A 19,858-nucleotide genomic window follows, 5' to 3' on the forward strand; every position below is an offset into this window, starting at 1 on the left:
GGCAGTTGTATGAAGGAAAACAGTTGTGAATTCTAGGACAATCTGGAAAGTACTTGCTTGCCTTTGAGCTACAGCAAAACCATGGTGGTCATCTAATAGTCTGTGTGCAACAAAAGACTTAAGCCTTACTGGCCATGGTGTGTAATGCGAATGATTGTTACACAAAAATTCACGTTATTCTTTCTTTATTTATTCAGGTATGTGTATTTGAGAATAAGTCAAAAAGTGCTGTCACAAAATCATGGAAATCTTTATTAAACAAAAATACCAAACATGAAGGTATTGTTTTTAGAAATATTACCTATTTAGGTTTATACACTTCTGAAGGTAGTATTTCTGTCTCTCTGGCATTGTAGGATAAGCACGGGACTGCTAATGTCAAGATCAATGTTCAAACCTACTAACTACTCCTTGGAATCCCTATACAAGGTCGCTGTGAGTCAGAACAAACTTGACAGCATTTAACAACAACAGAAAAAACAGCAATCCTTCCCCGAAGAATTCTGCAATCTGCTATTTACAACAGTTTTGGCATCCTTGGGGGGCTCAAACTGTATTCCTTTTCAGTGTTCTTTGAGTTTGGGGAACAAACACTAGTTGGAAGGGACAATATCAGGGCTATAGATTGACGGAGGAGTCCTGGTGTGGAGTGGTAGGACAAGCACGAGACAGTTAATCGGTAAGTCAGCTGTTCAAACCCACCAGCTACTCCTCAGAAACCCAGTGCAGGGTTGTTATCAATTGAAACTGACTTACTAGCATTTCACAACATCAACGGGATGCATGAGATAAGATGTCTCAAGGAAATTCTCTCAGAACGACTCTTTCTACTCTTGAAGAATATGCAGCTGCGTTGTCGTGATGGAAAAAATTCCTCAGTGAAATTTTCCTGGCCCTTTTCTCACCAATGCAGTTTCAATTTTCTTAAAAACTTTTCATTATAAACCCCTAAGAAGCCCCTATAAAACCCTACTCTGTGTCTTTCAAAAAAATCTATTAAGGCTACCCCTTTAGTATCTTAAAAGCATGTGCCACAATCTTCTAAGCTGAGCTGTCTACTCTGAGTTCAGCAGATCCCCTGGGAAGGTATTATTTTGATTGGACCTTTTTAAAGAAAATTTTGATGCCACCATAATTAGACGTAGACAAAACTGGAAAGAATTAGTTAGCAGTCATCTACTGCTCACAGAGACAGGTCTAAACAAGGGGATTTGATTTGATTTTTAAAATAAACCCATGCATGAATGACTTGTAAATCTAGCAACAATGCTTTTGGATTTATCCTTTTATGTATATGTATATGTGTGCATATGCATTTTATTTTATAGGAAAAGCACTGACTGCTAACCACAAGGTCAATAGTTCAAACCCACTAGCTGCTTCGTGGGAGATAGATGAGGCTTTCAGTCCCGTAATGATTTACAGCCTCGAACACCCTATACAGGGTCACTATCAGTCAGAACTTGATGGTCTTTAACAACAACAGTTATAATACGCCTCACGAATTTTGTCAATAGTTGCCGTTGAGTTGTCTCAGACTCATATCAATGATGAAATGTTTCCTCACCCTGCACCATCTTTGTGATCTTTGCTGTGTCAGAACCCACTATTGGGGTTATGTGTCAATTCATTTCACTGAGGGTTGCCCCATGTTTGCTGACCTCTACTTTACCAAACGTAAATGTTGTTGTTGTTATGTGCCGTGGAGTCAGTTCTAACTCATAGCGACCCTGTACAGGGTTTCCGAGGCTGTAAATCTTTACTGGAGCAGAACGCCTCATTTTTCTCCCACGGAATGGCTGGTAGTTTCGAACTGCTGACCTTGTGGTTCACAGACCGATTCGTAACCACTACGCTACCAGAGCTCCTTAAATAGAGATCTCATAATAAAACTCTGAACTATGAATAATAAACACAATGTGTGTGATGTTTAGACTTTGGAACAGGAGACATCAACATTCTCTGATGGTAGAGTTGGTGATTACTGTCTTCTGGGGTCCTGGGGTGGTACTGTACTCGATTGAAAGGTCGGTTTGAACTGCAAGGATGGAGGTTCAAACTCACCAGACATTCCTTGGAAACCCTCTACAGGGTTGCTATAAGTAGGGAACTACGCAATGGCACTTAACAACAACAACTGCATTCCAGGTCACTGGACAATTCTTCCCAAATATTGTCCTGGCCTTTGTGAGTTCTGGATGCAGGTGTCTTCCATGCTGTCCGTGACCTAGACCTCAAGCGTATGTACTTAGATTTCCAGTCCCAAAGTCTTGTTGCCTCAGCACCTTCTCGGAGGGAAGTTCTTGAAGGGGAGGGACACTTATCTCAGAAATCACCCGCGTCACCATCCCAACCCCAGTGGGGCCTGGAGCTGCTGTGTTGAGAGCTGAGTGGACAAGGAAGAGCTAGCCTTATTGTGTGGGCTCTGAGTTGAGGAGTTGGTGCAGAGATGGAAAGAAAGAGGCATCTTTGATGCCTCTCCCTGTATGCCCCACCGTCTCCAACCCTGACCTGGCCTTGGCCACCTCTCAGCTCCCTTCTTCTACAACTCCCCTGCCCGCTCTCTTTCCTCAATCCTTTCCATGTCTCTCTCTGCTTCCAGTTTCCAACTTCATTTCCGGGTTCCCCTTTGCCTCGTGTCCCTCACAAAGCGGGAGTTTTGCCGTATTATTATCCAGTGATCTAAGTGCTGCCGGAACTCTTCACTGTCAGAATTGTCTGAGCTCCTCATTCTCTTTGGTCAAATACCTCCAGTCCATGTGTCCATTTCCTAAGTCCACAGCAGCATTTACATAGTAACAAAATATTAGTAATACAATGGAATATCCATCAGTGCCAGGTTAAATGATTTATGTCTCATCTATGCAATGAAGGCTGGTGTGGTGTTGCGGGCAAATGCACTGGACTGCCAGATCCCTTTGAACCACAAGGTTGGTGGTCCAAGCTCACCAGCCACTCCTCAGAAATCCTATACAGGGTTCCTATGAGTCAGAATTGACTCGAAGGCACTTAACAACAACAACATACATGCAGGCAGTATTCAGTTAAAAAAAAAAAAAGCGGGTGAAAACTCTGTAATGATTAGAGACGATCTCGAAGCTATAGCATACACTGAATGTATACACTGTATCTTTTGGATACCTTTTGTGTAAGGAAGAGAGTCAAATGAGCACACATTCATATTTGCTTCTATTGCTTCTATTTTCTTATGAAAGCTAATAAGTATGTGTACCCCACACCCCCAAAATAAAAATAAAAATAAAAATAAAAATAAAAATAAAAATAAAAATAAAAAAGGTAATGGAGGTAAATGCTGTTGACTGATGGTGCATGGAAGGGATTGTAATCACTGTAAAGATTTGTTGGCTGTAAGGTTGATGATCTGCCCTACAAACCTTCACTCAATTCACAATAAAAGCTTTTTTTTTTAAAATCTCATTTTCTGAAGGAACCTCAGGTAAATCTGGGTCTAGAAAAACCTATCACCAGTCTAGTTATGTTGAGTTTTTTTGTTTTGTTTTATTTCAAAAAGTAATATGTAAATAATGCACTAACGTGTATCATTTTAAAAAATGTCTTGATAGCTATCTGTGCTTGAAGTCCATAATGCTGGTCACCAAGTACTCATTTTCTTAATTAGGACAATACATATCTCAGATTAAAATAATAATAAAAAAAGCCAATAAGTGTGGGATTGGGAAGGAGGTAGAAGGATTAGTGGAGAGAGAAAGACTTCACTCTAGGCCTTTAAATCTTCTTTTTATCTCTGCAGCCATGTGTATGTATTGCTTAAACAAAAATAAAAATAATTTTTGTGTCTTAAGAAATGTGTTTATATTCACACTTTCTGTCCCTTTTAATGGTCCAAGAATATCTGCTTTATTTACAACTTTTTTCTCTTGTTTGTAAGCTTTATTCTGATTATGCTTAAAATAGTGATTCTTTCAAATAACTTTTGTAACCAAAATTTCAAGTACTGAACAAATGCTATTGGGATTTTGTTTGGAATTTAATTGAGTTCATCGATGCACTTGGTAAGAATGCACGTTCTTATGGTACTAGGGTTTTTTTCAATGAAAAGAATTAACCTGAATAATTTCTCTTTATTTAGACCTTTTAACTATGTCCTTTACTAATGTTCTTCTTAAGTGTTGTGTACATCTTTTGCTATATTTATGCATAGTTAACTCATAGCTTTTATTATTATTATTATGAAAGGTAGTTTTTCTATTCTATTTAATGATTGTTGTATTTATAAGAATACTGTTAGTTTTTGAATGTTGATCTGTTTGTTGGAACAGTGCAAAATTTTATGGCTTGTGATATTAAAAAAATACAAAGCAAATTGCAAATTGTGAGTGGCCATGTTAATGAACCCAAAAGAATGAAATGTAGAAATTCAGGAAAGTGCTTCACTAGCAACAAATGCAAAACAACAGTTCACTGATATATATATATATATATATATATAGACTTCAAAAAGTCCATGGAGAAATTCCATTATTTTTTAATTCCATGTTTCCATGAGCCTTTAAAACTCCCTTCTACATGTAATGATATACTCAATCATTATTGGTATACATTGCTATTAGACATAAATGGCAAGCAGCTTACATAGTTGACTATAATCCCCACTGGTTTTATACAGACATCCATGATGATTTAATTCTCAACACTTCAAATGCATAAGGTCTCTCACATCTCCTTTTCCATACACTGAGGAGTGGGTAGCTGAGGTCTTGTGGCGAACACTCAAGAGACCCAAGACTCTATCGCTCTTGTGTTTCTTCCAGGATGGTCACATGACCTCAACATTCCCTTCCCCACTTGACTTCCATTGGTGACCAGTGTTCCCTTTCTGCCATCTGCTTCTCCTTGCCACTCCAAATGTTTGCTCCTCGGTTAAGTGGACCAGTCTGGGTTAGTGGGTTGCCAGGTAATGTGGGTCTGGAGCCCTTTGGGGCTGTAGGCTTTCTCTAGCAGCAGGAGCTCCCTAGAACTGAGGAGAGTGATGTGTTATGACCCAAGGGATCCATAAATCTCTCCCACATTCTTACAACTCAACACACCATGGTCAGGTTATCAAAACTGAAGAGCGAATGAAATCTACTGATTCAAATTCTGGTAGAAAAAGAGCTCTTTATGCTATACTGTCGACTCAGGTCAGACCAAGAAAATCTTTCAGCTCAAGTGTCTCTTTATGGCTTGGATGAAGAATCGTCCGTTCGTTTGGTCACTTGGCTGCTTGGTCATCTTCTGAGGATCTCTCAGCAGATTCCTGCCCGGAGCAGATCTTCCCCATTCCCGTAGGCACTCCTCTCTCTGCCTTAAGCTTTGCTTCAGGTGTTCTTCTCTAGACCTGGCCTCACTTCAGACTGAGGAGGTCTCTGATTTCCACCAAGGGACCCATGTGGTTGGGGGTCTCTTGAGAACAGAGGTGGGGGATCACAAAAGCTTAGTGTATCCTTTTCCATCCACACAAGTCTCTAAGTAACTGTCACACTGAGCAGTCTGCAGTTTCTCCCCATGAGCTACTATGGAATTTCCCCCTGGTAATGTGGCCATGCGTGTTAAGGATGAAGCAAACCTTGGCCAAAGACTAAACCCTGATGGTTAGTCCAAAATGTCAAGCTCTATAGAAACAGATTATTCTCCACACCAGGTGAGTCATCTCCATAAAGCTGACTTTTTTCCCTGAGATGGCGACCACTCAGCCTTCAAAGCAGAGCCTAGAAATTCATCCTGCCAATCAAGCAAGGGCCTCTACTAATGGACAGATTGACAAAGGGGTCATTGACTAGATAGATGACTTGTGTGGACCCACATTGGGCCACACGTGAGTGTCTCACAGGAAGGAGTCTTGGGGACTGATGGCTCAAAATGGGGAGTTTGTCCAGGTACATACATGTAAGTCTATTTGTGGAGTGGTACCTGAACCCTAGGGTTTGTTAATGAGCTCTGAAGTAGGCTGTGGATGTTTGATGTGGTTTGATGCTCTGTATTTCCTGGTCCAGTTGTTTATAGTCTTTTTGCTGCTTCCCTGAGTATATTTGGGGATCTCATCAGAGACAATAGGGATGGTTGTTATTTGGCTTTCTTCTCACAGATCCAGCGGTAGCTGATGTCACACAGTGCAGAATCAAATGTCGTTGTTGGGCCTATGGTCACACAGTGGAAATCCTGACTGTAGCTGGTGACACTGGTGAGAAAGAAGATGTGGTTAAATTCTCATTGGTTCCAGAGTGAGGGCCTCAGAGGTGAGGGAGGAAGGGGTGGACACTTGACCAGGTTTACACATTCATCCTCAGACCAGCTTTCCTTTCCTACTGAGGCCCCTCAATGTCCTCAGCCTCCCCTGAAAGGTCCCCATGAGCTACCATGGAATCAACCTTGGGTTAACACACTGTCTGACATAGCTAGTGCTGCTATATCAGAAATATCACAAGTAGATGACTTTAATAAACAGAAATCCCTTCACAGTTTAGGAGGCTAAAAGTCCAAATTCAGAGTGTCAGTCTAGGGGAAGATTTTCTCTGTCTGTCAGTTCTGGAGGAAGGCCCTTGTATCCTTTCAACACCTGTGTCCCTTGGAGAACTCCATAAGCCTTGACATGTATCTCCCCTGGGTCTAGGAAGTTCTCAGTATAGGGACTCTAGGTCTAAAGAATACTCTCCACTCTTCCACACAAAATGGGGGACGATCACACAATACTGGGAATCATGGCATAGCCAAATTGACACATATTTTGGGGAACAAAATTTGATCTATGACACTTACTTTTGTGTTTGATCAAGAACATTTCATGGATGTCCCTTCTCCTAGAAACAATGCTCTAGATATTAGAGTATGTACCAAGTTAACAGCAGATGGACACGTAGGAGAGGAAAGCGGTCCCTATGCTTCTCCTAGGTACCAGCTGACTTTAGACTTAACTTGGTGATGTTAGTGGCCTTTCCCCACTTTTGTCTGTCATTTCGTCCATCACAGGAAAGAGTGTGACTTCATGGAAAAGCCATACATTTTGGAGTCAAGTGGATGTGGGATAAAATTGTGACTCTACCACCTCCCTTTTGGGGATAGTCAGCACATTTATAAACCTCTCCAGTCCTCAATTCAATCATCTGTTAAATGGAGATTTACGAGATTTATTTTTTAATATAGCGTCATGATGAATACTAAAGGAAATAACATGTTTAAAGCATTTGCTAGTTGCCTGGCCTTTATAAGACTTTGAGGGATACCATTTTCCTCCCTTCTTTGGGGAAACCTAGTTCTGGTGTGGTGTTGTGGGCTAATGAGTCAGACTGCAAAGTCATTTGAACTGCAAGGTTGGTGGTTCAAGCTCACCAGCTGCCCCTTGGAAATGCTATACAGGGTCCCTATGGGTCGGAATTGACTCGATGGCACTTAACAACAATAGCAATAGTTACAGGCTGGAGAATTGACTTGCTGTCTGTCTGCCTCAACATTCCCATATATACACTGGGAACGTTATATTCTCTACCAACTATGGAATGATGCATAGAAGACAGCATCATCTCTTTATCACCTTCCTTTATATAAGGAAGTCACATCTGAGGAAATCTGTTGTTGTTGTTGTTAAGTTCTATTGAGTTGGTTCCAACAGAAATCCTGTATAGGATTTCCAAGGAGCAGCTGGTGGGTTTTAACCTTGCTGTTAGCAGTCCAGTGCTTATCCTACAGCGTAACACCAGGATTCTGAGAAAATCTGTAAGAATGTAGCAATCAAAGGTGACTGATGAGGTAAAGAGACTTTGAGATCTATCAACCAAATGCTATGTGAGTGGATCCTGATTTGAACAAAACATTTCATTATATGAATACTCTTCTCTCTACTTATGAATGTTTGAACTTTTTCATAATAAAAGATTTACAAAAATTGGGTCTCTGAAAATAGACAGTGCTATGGATTGAATTGTGTCCTCCAAAAAAGTTATGTTGAAGCCCTAAGCCATGCCCCCGTGGATGTGATTCTGTTTGGGAATGAGGTTATTTTTTGTTATAAGCAGTCTTATAAAAAGGGAAAACACATACATATAAGGGAAATTACCCAGTGAGGATGGAGGCAGGTGTATACACAAGTCAAGAAATGTTAAAGATAGCTGGTAGCTCTCTCTCTCTCTCTATATCTATCTATCTATCTATCTATCTATCTATCTATCTATCTATATATATCTTTATATATCCACCACTTGTCTGTTAGTTTATTGCAGTGTGGTGGTTGCATGTTGCTTGATGCTGGAAGCTATGATACCAGTATTTTAAATATCAACAGGGTCATCCATGGTGGACAGGTTTCGTCTGAGCTTCCAGACAAAGACAGACTAAGAGAGGTGGCTTGCTTATGAATGTTTAGTCACTGCAAACCTTATGAATATTAGTGGAACATTGTCATATATAGTGTCAAAAGATGAAAACATTATGAATGGTGTCAGAATATTGTCATAGATAGTGCAAAATATTGAATGAAGATATAGGTAAAAAATATACATAGAGATAAAATAATCCAAGCCTTGACTTTCAATATTGAAGGATTCTATGGGCAAAATGGAGGAAAATATTGAAAACACCATGGGCTGCCAAAAGAACGAACAGATCTGTGTTGGAGGAAGTACAGCCAGAGTGCATCCTGGAATCCAAGATGGCCAAATTAGTCTCTCATACTTTGGACATATTATCAGGAGGGACAGTCGCTGGAGAAGGATATCATGTTTGGTAAGGTGGAGGGTCAGAGAAAAAGAGGAAGACCCCCAACAAGATGGATTGGCAAAGTGGCAGCATCAATGGGCTCAAGCGTGGCAATTGTGAGGTTGGCCCAGGACAGGGCAGTTTTGTTCTGTTGTGCATAGGGTCGCTATGAGTCGGTATCAACTCGACAGCACATAACAACAGCAATAACAATGGACAAAATGGAGTCCTGATGTGGTGCTTTAAGATAAACTCTGGACTGCTAGCCACATGACTAGAAGTTCAAACCCATAAGATGCTCCTTGAAAAGTATATAGGGTCAGAGTCGACTGGATGGCACAATGAACAAAATAATAAATGATGCAGAAAGCACCAAAAGAAGATGGAAGGTACTACAGAGTTACTGCACCAAGAAGAAATGGTCAATGTCCAACCATTCCAAGAGGTAATGCATAACCAAGAAGGAAGAAGTCCAACATACACAGAAGGAATTGGCAAAAAACAAGGCTCCAGGAATTGATGGAATATAAATTGAAACCTTTCAATAAACTGATGCAGCACTGGAGACACTCATTCACCTATGCCAAGAAATTTGGAAGACAACTATCTGGCCGACTGATTGGAAGAGATCCACATTTGTGCCCATTCCAAAGAGAGGTGACCCAATGGAATGTGTAAATCATCGGACAATCTCTTTGATATCTCAAGTGAGTAAAGTTTTTCTAAAGGTAGTACAGAAACGGCTGCAATCATACATTGACAGAGAACTTCCAGAGGTTCAAGCCAGATTCAGAAGAGGCTATGGAATGAGAGCTATCATTGCTGATATCTGATGGATCTTGGCTAAAAGCAAAGCATATCAGAAAGATGTTTATCTTTGCTTTATTGACTATGCAAAGGCTTTTGATTGTGTGGATCATGATAAGCTATGGACAACATTGAGAAGTATGAGTATTCCAGAACACTTAATTGTACTCAAGAGGAATCTGTACCTGGACCAAGAAGCAGTTGTTCTAACAGAATATGGGAACACTGAGTGTTTTAAAATTAAGAAAGGTGTGCGACAAGGTTGTGTTCTTTCACCATACTTATTCAACCTGTATGCTGAGCAAATACTACAATAAGCTGGGTTCTATGAAGAAAAACATGGCATCAGGATTGGAGGAAGACTCATTAACAACCTGCGATATGCAGATGATACAACCTTGCTTGCTGAAAGTGAAGAGGACTTAAAACATTTACTGATGAAGATCAAAGAGCACAGCCTTCAGTATGGATTACATCTCAATGTAAAGAAAACAAAAATCCTCACCACAGGACCAATAAACAACATTCTTATCAATGGAGAAAAGATTGAAGTTGTCAAGGACTTCATTCTTCTTGGATCAACCATCAACACTCAAGGAAGCAGCCGTCAAGAGATCAGAGGATGTATTGCATTAGGCAAATCTGCTGCACAGGACTTTTTTAAAGTGTTGAAGAGCAAAGATGTCGGCTTGAGGACTAAGGTGCGCCTGACCCAAGCCATGGTATTTTCAATAACCTCATATGCATACGAAAGCTGGACAGTGAATAAGGAAGACTGTAGAAGAATTGATGCCTTTGAATTATGGTGTTGGAGGAGAATACTGAAAGTGCCATGGGCTACCAAAAGAACCAATAGGTCTGTCTTGGAAGACATGTAGCCAGAGTGCTCCTTAGAGGCCACGATGGCCAAACTTCGTCTCTCATACTTTGGACATATTGTCAGGAGGGAACAGTTGCTGGAGAAGGATATCAAGTTAGGTAAGACGGAGGGTCAGAGAAAAGAGGAAGATCCCCAATGAGATGGATTGGCCAGGTGGCAGCATCGATGGAATCAAGTGTGGCAACTGTAGTGAGGTTGGTGCAGGATGGGACATTGTTTCGTTCTGCTGTCCATAAGGTCGCTTTGAGTCAGTGCTGACTCAATGGCACCAAACAACAACAACAGCATAGGGTCACTATGAGTTGGAACTGACATGACAACACCTAACAACCATATATATTTGTTACAATAGCACTAACATACTAAGGATCTCTGGTAGCGTAGTGGTTACGAATCGGGCTGTGAACCACAAGGTCAGCAGTTCAAAACTACCAGTTGTTCTCCAGGCGAAAGATGAGGCTTTCTGCTCCTGTAACGATTTACAGCCTTGGAAACCCTGTACAGGGTCGCTATGGGTCGGAACCAACTCCATGGCACATAACAACAACAACAACATACTAAGACAGATAGTTGGGAAGAAAAGAGAGGGACAGAACAAAGAGCTACACCACAGCTTTTGCTGTCAAAAATGAGCCCCACTGGATCTCAGGTCTGGTCTGTTGGGGCATACCGAGGTTCCAAAGCAACTGTGGGATGTTCACATACTTGCCAGTGAATGCAGAGTTGTTGATCCATCGCCACCTTTTCTCCGAAGGCTGGTACACTAAGCCTATGAAGTACTTTTCGGCACTAATTTTGTCTTTGAGAAACGTCTAGATATGAAAAACAACAATAGCAACAACAGTTCAACACTAAGTCTCTCACAACTTGTTCCTTTGTACCCACAGGCCCGTGATTATGTCTGATTCTGGGAAACATGAAGTCTAGTAGGGCACCCAACCCTGAGAAGCAGTCCTCAATCTCCTGAGGCCAACAGGATCACCGAGAGGGCTTGCCAAGACACAGGATTCTGAGTTTTTGGCACAGTAGGTATGGTGGAGGGACTTAGAACTTATTCAGACACACCTCAGGGATGTGTAGGTTCAACTTCAGCTCACCACAGTCAAGAGAGTCTCAAGAAGTTCCTACTTTCCCAGTACATATACAAGTTATGCGTACACTATACTTCAGTCTGTTAAAGTATAAAACTTTGATGAAAACTTTGAAATATTGCAAGAATTACCCAAATGTGACACAGAGGCACAGGAGTATATACATGCTGTTGGGAAAATGGAATTGCTCAATGCAGGGTTGCGAAAGACCTTCAAATTGTAAATAAAAATAAAGCAAAGTGCAGTAAAACCAGACATGCCTGTATGTCTCATAAATGTCAGGTGTTGCCTCTGCCCTTGGAGGGCTACACCTTGAGAGGAAGGAGGATGGCCATTCTGCCATCTAAACCAGATTCTCAAATACGTATTTTTAATATCATATGCTTCTCTGCATAGGATTGTTTTAATTGCCAGAAATTCTGTCTTTCAAACGACGGAGAAGAGGTCAATAATGAAATGTTCTTGTGTTCCCTGAGTGCTTGGCAAGGAAGCTCAGTGGGGACATTTAAAAGTAGATGATCCAAGGAGAATTAATCAAGTGCAGACTGGATGTTTGCTAGATCAACACTGGTCCAAATGCATCTTCGATCGTGTCTTAAATTAATGAATCACAGATCACTCCCCAGAAGTCTGGGAGTTCCTCAGCTTCATTCTGTCCTCTTCACATGCTTCCCATTACCAGTGGGCATCCAAGTCTTACTCTCTTCATCCTCATACCCACTTCCTTAACTTCTTTCCCCAAGTTCCCCTTTCCTTGAAATATCTCATGTTGTTAATCTTAAGAATTAATTGCTGCAGTCGATCATTTAACAGACTTTCTTGAGTGTCTATTATGTGTCAGATATTTGAGAGGTTGGGGAAATGGAAACAGTCTGCTTCTCCTTGAAATTATGGTGTAGCAGGACTTGTTGAACTATAACAAGGAGTCCAAATCCAGACTGCAGCCTGATTTTGTAAATAAAGATTTACGGGAACACAGCCACATTCATTTGTTTATGCATTGTCAATGGCTGTCTTTGAGCTAAAATGTCAAAGCTGAGTAGTTATGATAGAGATTGTATGGATAGAGGCAAAACCTACAATCTTTGCTCTCTGGTCCTTTAAGAAATGGTTTGTTGTCCTCTGAAAGGCATCACATTAGAAGGACCTGGAGAGAGTAGGAGAAAAATGTGGAACAATTTTTCTTAAAATAAGACCAGTATTACTGTCTTATAGAGACTGGTGAAACCCCAAGAATATGGTTCTTAATCATTCTTTAAGTCTCGAAAAACACTCAGTGCCAATGTTCAACTTTTAGCCAAACAATAGACAGGTCTCTAAAGGGAATAATAACATGAGGGAGGTTTGCACACCTTAGAATAATCAGCTATTTGAAATACGAAGGGCAGAATTTACCCATGAACAAAGTTTAGAAGGTTCAGGAAGGAAAGAGGAAAGGAAACAGGAAACAGGGAGGAAGTGGGATAAATAAGTGACGTTACATTGTGGAGACTGCAATCAATGACAACCAACAAAATATGTACAAATTGTTGAATGGAAAACTTATCTGCTCTGTAAACCTTCATCAAATCCATAATAAAAAGTTAAAAAAAAAATGGAGAAAACACTCTTGTGCACAGAAAATGTTAGCTGCACATTTTTTAACTATCTATTGAAGCCCCTGAAGTTTGATCGAGAACATTATGCTTATAGAATGTTTTTATGATGTGTGGCATGGCCTTCATTACAGTTTTTAAGAAGTCAATAATGCCAATATGTTTAAGAACCATGAATATAACAGCAGATAGATGGTGAACTGGTGTGGTGAGATCAGAAATGTTTGACACAAGCACAAAGAGGAATTGATTGGGTCTACAGGGATTTGGAGTTTTCTAGAAAGACCATGGGTAGTATTTGAGCTGAATTTTGAGAAATTGCTGTGTGTCAGGTGCATGGTAGGGAAGGTGTGGGTCAGGATTGGACTTCCTAGAAGAGAAGGCTTTGCAAGCCATCTTTGGAGAGCAGCCTGGGGTGTTGGGGAGAGATCTGCGATGTTCAGTCTGGTAGGTACAGAGGTGAACCAGAGAGATGAGTCTAGAGAGAAGGCAGAGTATGAAAAGTCTACATATCATGCTATAAAAACTGGCCTTTAACCCACTTTAATTTGGGAAATACCACAATGTAAAGTCTCAGCGATGCTATTATGTTAGTTTTGTGGAGGGTGGACAGGAAAGAGACAAAACTAGGGGTGAGAAGATGAGTTGGAGGGATTCTAAAACTATTCATTTATAAGCTGAATTAATGGCTATGGGACAGAGAGACCAGCACTTGGTAAGGAGTTGATTTAAGAGGTCAGGGAGAAGACGCAGTTCCAGGAAACTCTGAGCTTCTCTCTTGGGTGACACAATGACTCACAGTTTGAGAGTACAAGAGGAGACACAGTTGGGGTAAAACATGAATGACTCAACTTTGAACCTGTTGAGTTAGCAACCCTTTTGAAACACCAAGGTAGAATGTCATTACTGTGCGGTCTAGAGGAGAAGGCTGAGTTGGGGATACAAGCTTGAGCATCATTGACAAACCATCAGTATGATGAGTATTTCCTGGGGCAAGCAGAGTGTAAGAAGTGGAGAAAGCCAGGATGGAATTGGAATGCACTGAAACTTAAGTGTGAACAGAAAGGGACATCATCTTCCAATCTGGTTCTCCGCTTCCTTTCCCTTTTCTCCTTTCATCTGGACCATGGTCTTCTGTCTTATGATGTTTTCCCTGTCCACCTGGGTTCTTAGCCTGAAGCTTTTGTAGCATCCATTAGGGCCCTTGTTCTATGGGGAGACTGAAAAAGACCCTTTTCCAAATTTTTCTCTATTACAAGACCTTTAGATGAGGGACCAAGGGATGGAGGGTGAGAAGCAAGTAATAGCGTATATGTCATAGTACCAGGCACTCAGCAAATGCTTAGGATTTGGAGGAGTGAGAATTGTAAGTAAGCTTGCTTAAGAGTGCATGTTTTGGAGTCAGAGAGATGTGAATTCAATTACATGTTCTGTTACTTAATAGTTGTGTGCCTTGGTCAAATTATAAAATGTGGGTAACAATACCTCCTTCTCAGAGTTGTTATGAGGCAACAAGCATATCATAAGTATGAAGTTCTGTGCATAGTGTTAGGTATTTTTATTGTCCATACGATGAACTGCAATTCCAGTGCTATGCTTCTTCATTTTTCATATTACTAATTTAGTTAATTCACATCTTCTTTTACTGACTAGACAGACTGCATAGTGACAGCTCACATCTATGAATATTCTGTAGTTTTTGAACAACAGCCACACTCAAAAGCTCATTGGGTTGTCCTTGCGTATCTTGGACCATCCCCATGCTGTGCCTGAATGGAAAGACTTCAACCTAAGGAATACACCGCACTCTCCTGAGAAGACTCTCCACCCTAAGCTCAGAATGAGGAGCTTCAGCTGTTCCCCGCTACATCCCACTTCCCTAGGCCCTTTGCCCGGCTGCCTTCCCCCATAGCAACAAGTGCAGATGGGAAATGTTTCTGACCGCACCCCTCCCATTCTCTCACCAGCTTCTCTTGGGTGTTGACTATGGCCAGGGAGGACCCCTCATCTTCACAACTCTTCCTGCTGTTCTCCCAAGGCAATTCAGTGGTTGACAAGAAGAAACATCTCCCTGAATTCAGATTCCACCCTCTGGGGCATTCTGGAGACATCAAAGAAGAGAAATAGGTGTTTGGGGTGAAACCCTGGGGCTGAGTTCTAAGGCAGTGGGACTTTGGTTTCTTTATAAGAAACAAAACACAACTGTTGTTGATGGCCACTGGGTTCATTCCAGCGTAGAGTGCCCACATGTGACAGAGTAGAAATGCCACATGGGCTTTTCTAGGATGCCATCTTTAGGGCAGCACATCTCCAGGTCTTTTTCCCACAGAGCCATTGGGTGGGTTTGAACTGTCAAACATTCAGCACTACCTTTAACCATTGTGCCACCAGAGCTCCTTTACTTCCATAGGCATCATCTACAAACCAGAAGGAATACAGCAGCTCAGACATTTTGCCCCATCTGGTTTCAATTTCCTTGTTTATAAAACATAGGGAATAAAATTTAATTGGATGGCTCAATTAGAGCAAAAATAGAAAGACAAGTCTGAGGATTTAGCACCTAAGGACCTAGGGGTGGGATGGTTTAGGTCCTGCACTATATTTGTTCCATAGCTCCCTGTGGGGGTGACACTTCCTTCAAAATTCTTGTGGGATTAAGAAGAAAAGCCAAGCTGGAGATCGCTGCATGTTGAACACATTGCTAGACCCTCATGGCGGGTCATGTTTCAGGATCATGGGGAAGAAAAGGGAATCCTGGACACTCTGCACTAGAATTCTTCATAGACTTTCCTTCTCTGAACCCCTCTTCCAACCTCTACTGCTATGTGCTGCACCCATACCCAGAGTCCATGTCCCAATCTTTTTTCAGATGTAGTTGTTGTTATTAAGTGCCATCGAGTCAATTCCGACCCATAGGGACCCTGTAAAGGATTTTCAAGGATCAGTAGTTGAGCTTGAATCACCAACCTTGTGGTTCAAATGACTTTGCTGTCTGATACATTAGCCCACAGCTAAATGCTGAGGAAACAAAATAAAACAGGAAAAGGTAAAATAATGGCAGAATTTAGGGTCACAGGGAAGCACCCCTGCTTCCTGTCTAAATATGCATCATTTGACACTGTGTTCCCAAAGTGTGCTTTGGAGCATTTCCACCCTGAGGTCCACACAGCACCCTATTCTGGAGTGCCCTACCCTATGGGAACACTCATATTCCTGGCAGGCCAATCTTGGGCTCTTTTCTCATCTTTACACATTAGCTCTAAGGAGTGTGGTTAATGGGTCAGGTTTCAGGAGCAATGAGTACAGAATGAATAGGAGGAGCAGGTAAACATTCTAGAGATATCCTATGGGCAGAGAATGAGTTTTCTCGAGCTGACTCCAACTCATGGTAACCCCATGTGTGTCAGAGGAGAACTGTGCTCCACAGGATTCTCAATGACTGATTTTCATAAAAATTTCCACTCATGATGTCCTTGTGTGTAACAGAGTAGAACTGTGCTCCAAAGTTTTCAGTGGATGATTTTTCATAAGTGATTTCACTCATGACACCCTCTCATGTGTCAGAGAAGAACTTTACTATACAGGCTTCTCAATGGCTGATTTTTCAGATGTAGATTCCATACATGGTGCCCATACTTGTGTCAAAGGAGAATTGTGCTCCATGGGGTTCTCAGTGACTGATTTTTAATTTTTTATGTTTTTATTGTGAATTGAGTGATAGTTTACATGGAAGAATATCAGTTTTGCACTCATCCTATTGTATTTTGTTTCATTGCAATGATTATAATCCCCTCCATGCACCATCATTCAACAGTATTTGCTTCTTTTCCTTCTGTGTGTGTGTGTGTGTGTGTGTTTTGATGTGCACCAAAACACTCAGGAATATATAATCATTTAAACTACCAAAGGATACATTCTGCAAGCCTGCTTGTTGACGTCCAGCACACAGCCTTTCTCTTTCCATGAGTCTAGACTGCTCTATCTCTCCATGTTAACATCTCTGGTGTCAATGACTGATTTTTTCATAAGTAGATTCCACTCATGCTGCCTTCATGTGCGTCAGAGTAGAACTGAGCTCCACAGGATTTTCAGTGGCTAAGTTTTCAGAAGTAGATCATCAGGTCTTCCTTCTGAGTTGCCTCTGAATAGACTCAAATTTTTAACTCTTTGGTCAGCAGTTGAGCATATTAACCGTTAGCACTAAGGGGCTTCTTGGCAGAATCTCCTTAGATACAAATAGGGGAGTCTCCTTTTTTTCTGGGAATGCTAGCTGTCTGCCTAGCTGGCTGAAGCAGCTTCACACACTGGCCAAGCCCCTCCTTAAGGCCCAGTTATCCATCAGTCCACCAAGGTTGAAGACAACTTTAGTTAACCTAGACTTAGTAGTTACTTAAAATTATATTAATAAACCTGAAAATTATCATTTGTTTTGTATTTTAGTCCTCCATTCAGAGATCCTTTGTCACGTGCCCAGCATTTGGTTTTCATAAGTAATTCCTTGGGATTGCAATTGCTCAGAACTCATGAAATGCTCTGTGAGCAGTTCTTCCGTAAAGCTCACTCCACCTGGTGCCTCAGTTGATACGCATTGCTATCAAGTTGATTCCAACTCACAAAATCCTACAAGACAGAGTCCAACTGCCCCCCCCCCCAGGGAGTCTGAGGCTGTCAGTCTTGATGGGGGCAGACAGTGTGATTTTTCTCCTGTGGAATGGCTGGTGTGTTTGAACCATGGACTTTTTCCTTAGTGTCTGCTGGGAGCCGTTGAGGGTAGAGGATGGCTTCAATTTGCTGCTTGACACAGTTCCAGCAAATAAGAGGAGTCATTTTGTAAGACAGATGGCTCTCAGAAGTTGCTTCCTATCTTTTCTTTAGATTAATCTTAATTTTACTTGTAAAAATATATAATATGGCCATATTCACAGCCATTCACTATGAATTTTACAAACCTTAGGAAAAACTAGCTTATCAACAATTGCTTTCAGCCTTGGTGGATTGAATACAAAGAGAATTGTGTAAATTACTCCTTTTCATAGAAAACCTAAGTAACTGCATTTGTGAGGCCACAAAAGCAGATAGCATATTAGAGTCAAGCTGACCTACCCCCTTAGACCTCACCACAATCAGTCACTAGCTAGAATTCACAAACCCCTACATACAAGCACCTGCGTAAACAAGCAGAAAGTAATGAACTAAAGTGAAGGATAGTTTTGATTTAATAATCTATACTTCCTGCAGCAATTAGCCATGTTGGGCTTTATGCCACATAGCTTCCAAGCAATTAAATGAATACTTTAGGAAAATAAATAAGTAGATGTTAGTTTTACCTTTATTATAAAAATAATAATACATTGTATAGGATAGAAAGTTGATAATGAATCAGTAGGAATAGTGAGGTAGTGCAAGCATTAATGATTAGTAGAAACTTAGGTTACTAAGAAAGTGGAATCAGTAGTCTGATAAGTAGCAATGATTTGTGTACGGTTTGACTTAATCTTTAAGTGGAAACAAGAAGAAACCGTTTATCACATGCTGAGAAAAGAGATGAAGGTCAGTTGAACATCACAGAAATATTTTTGTCAAAGTTGTCTAATGACCAGGTGCAAGAATGTTGTGATTAACTGTGTAATAATTCAAGAAAAGATCAAAGTGTTAATTCATTATGTACTGTGTAGTTTGAAGTATAAAAATAAAGACTTGCTGAGCTGGGCTGGCAGAGAGTAGTAGAAGAACAGAGAAAGAACAGCTAAGGACAGCAGTAGCAGGAGGAGCACTAGTAAAAGCTGGACAGCCCAGCAAGCTGAAAGGCCTCTCGATTGTATTCATTTCTTCATCCGCCGATTCCACATATCCTCTCGTGTCCCACTACCCCCGCTGAGAGCTGGTCTCCCCGCAGCAGTCCAACAAAAATTGATACTATTGACGAATAAGAAAAGATCCCTCTTGTAAAGAATCTATGGGCATCTGTGTCTTAAGAGGAAGTGAGAGGGAGATTGCAGGGGGAAAGTTTTCTAGTAAAGGGGGAGATGCATTTAGCAGGAACAATTCTGTTCGCTCATCTTCTAGAGTAGTGTCTGGAGTTAAGCCTTATGCTTTAAAGATGATGTTCAACAAAAATCGCCTGCGTTTATTCTTATTTTATGGATGCCTAGGAATCCTGGTAGCATACCGTTAAGTGCTCTCCTCTGTCCTTTGCGGTGTTTATGGGTTGGAATCATCTCCATGGCAGTGAGGATAAACTGAGGCACCAAGTGGTGTGTGAGCCATCTTGGGAGACAGATCTGGTGACCTTGCTAAAGAGCATTGTTGTGTACTATCAAGTTGGTTCTAAGCCATCGTACTCCATGTGACAGATTAAGGTAGTCCCTTAGGGTTTCTTTCCTAAATTGGGATCTTTATAGAAGAAAGCCTAGAGGCACAGTGGTTAAATGCTCAACTGCTAACGAAATAGTCTGGGGTCCTAGTCCACCAGCTGCTCCACAGGAGAAAGATGAGGTAGTCTGCTTCTAGAAAGATTTGGAAACCCCACGGGCAGTTCTACTCTGTCACACGGGGTCACTCTATGTAAGAATTGACTTGATGCCACTCAACAACAATATAGCTTGACTATCATGTAATATCTGGTATCAAAAAGATGTTCAGTACACTTTAGGAGTCCTGGTTGGCACAGTGGGTTAAGTCTTGGACTGCGAGTCTAAAGGTTGGTGGTTCGAACCTACAAGATGCCCTTTGGGAGGAAGATGGGGCAGTCTGCTTCTGTAAAGAGTTATGGTCTT

General features: G+C 41.2%; 1 protein-coding gene across 1 annotated transcript in view; it reads right to left on the reverse strand.

The window, feature by feature from the left end:
- Positions 1–6,084: 6,084 nt before the first annotated feature.
- CLEC5A (C-type lectin domain family 5, member A) overlaps positions 6,085–19,858 on the reverse strand; it is a 19,107-nt gene continuing 5,333 nt past the window's right edge. The window contains exons 3-5 of the mRNA XM_006861181.1: positions 15,047–15,226; positions 11,102–11,208; positions 6,085–6,199 (exon numbers count right to left, since the gene is read on the reverse strand). Of these exons, the coding sequence (XP_006861243.1) occupies positions 6,085–6,199; positions 11,102–11,208; positions 15,047–15,226 (402 nt within the window). The remainder of the gene's footprint in view (positions 6,200–11,101; positions 11,209–15,046; positions 15,227–19,858) is intronic.

Source organism: Chrysochloris asiatica, unplaced genomic scaffold, assembly GCF_000296735.1.
Source record: "Chrysochloris asiatica unplaced genomic scaffold, ChrAsi1.0 scaffold00041, whole genome shotgun sequence".
NCBI classification, from domain to species: Eukaryota; Metazoa; Chordata; class Mammalia; order Afrosoricida; family Chrysochloridae; genus Chrysochloris; species Chrysochloris asiatica.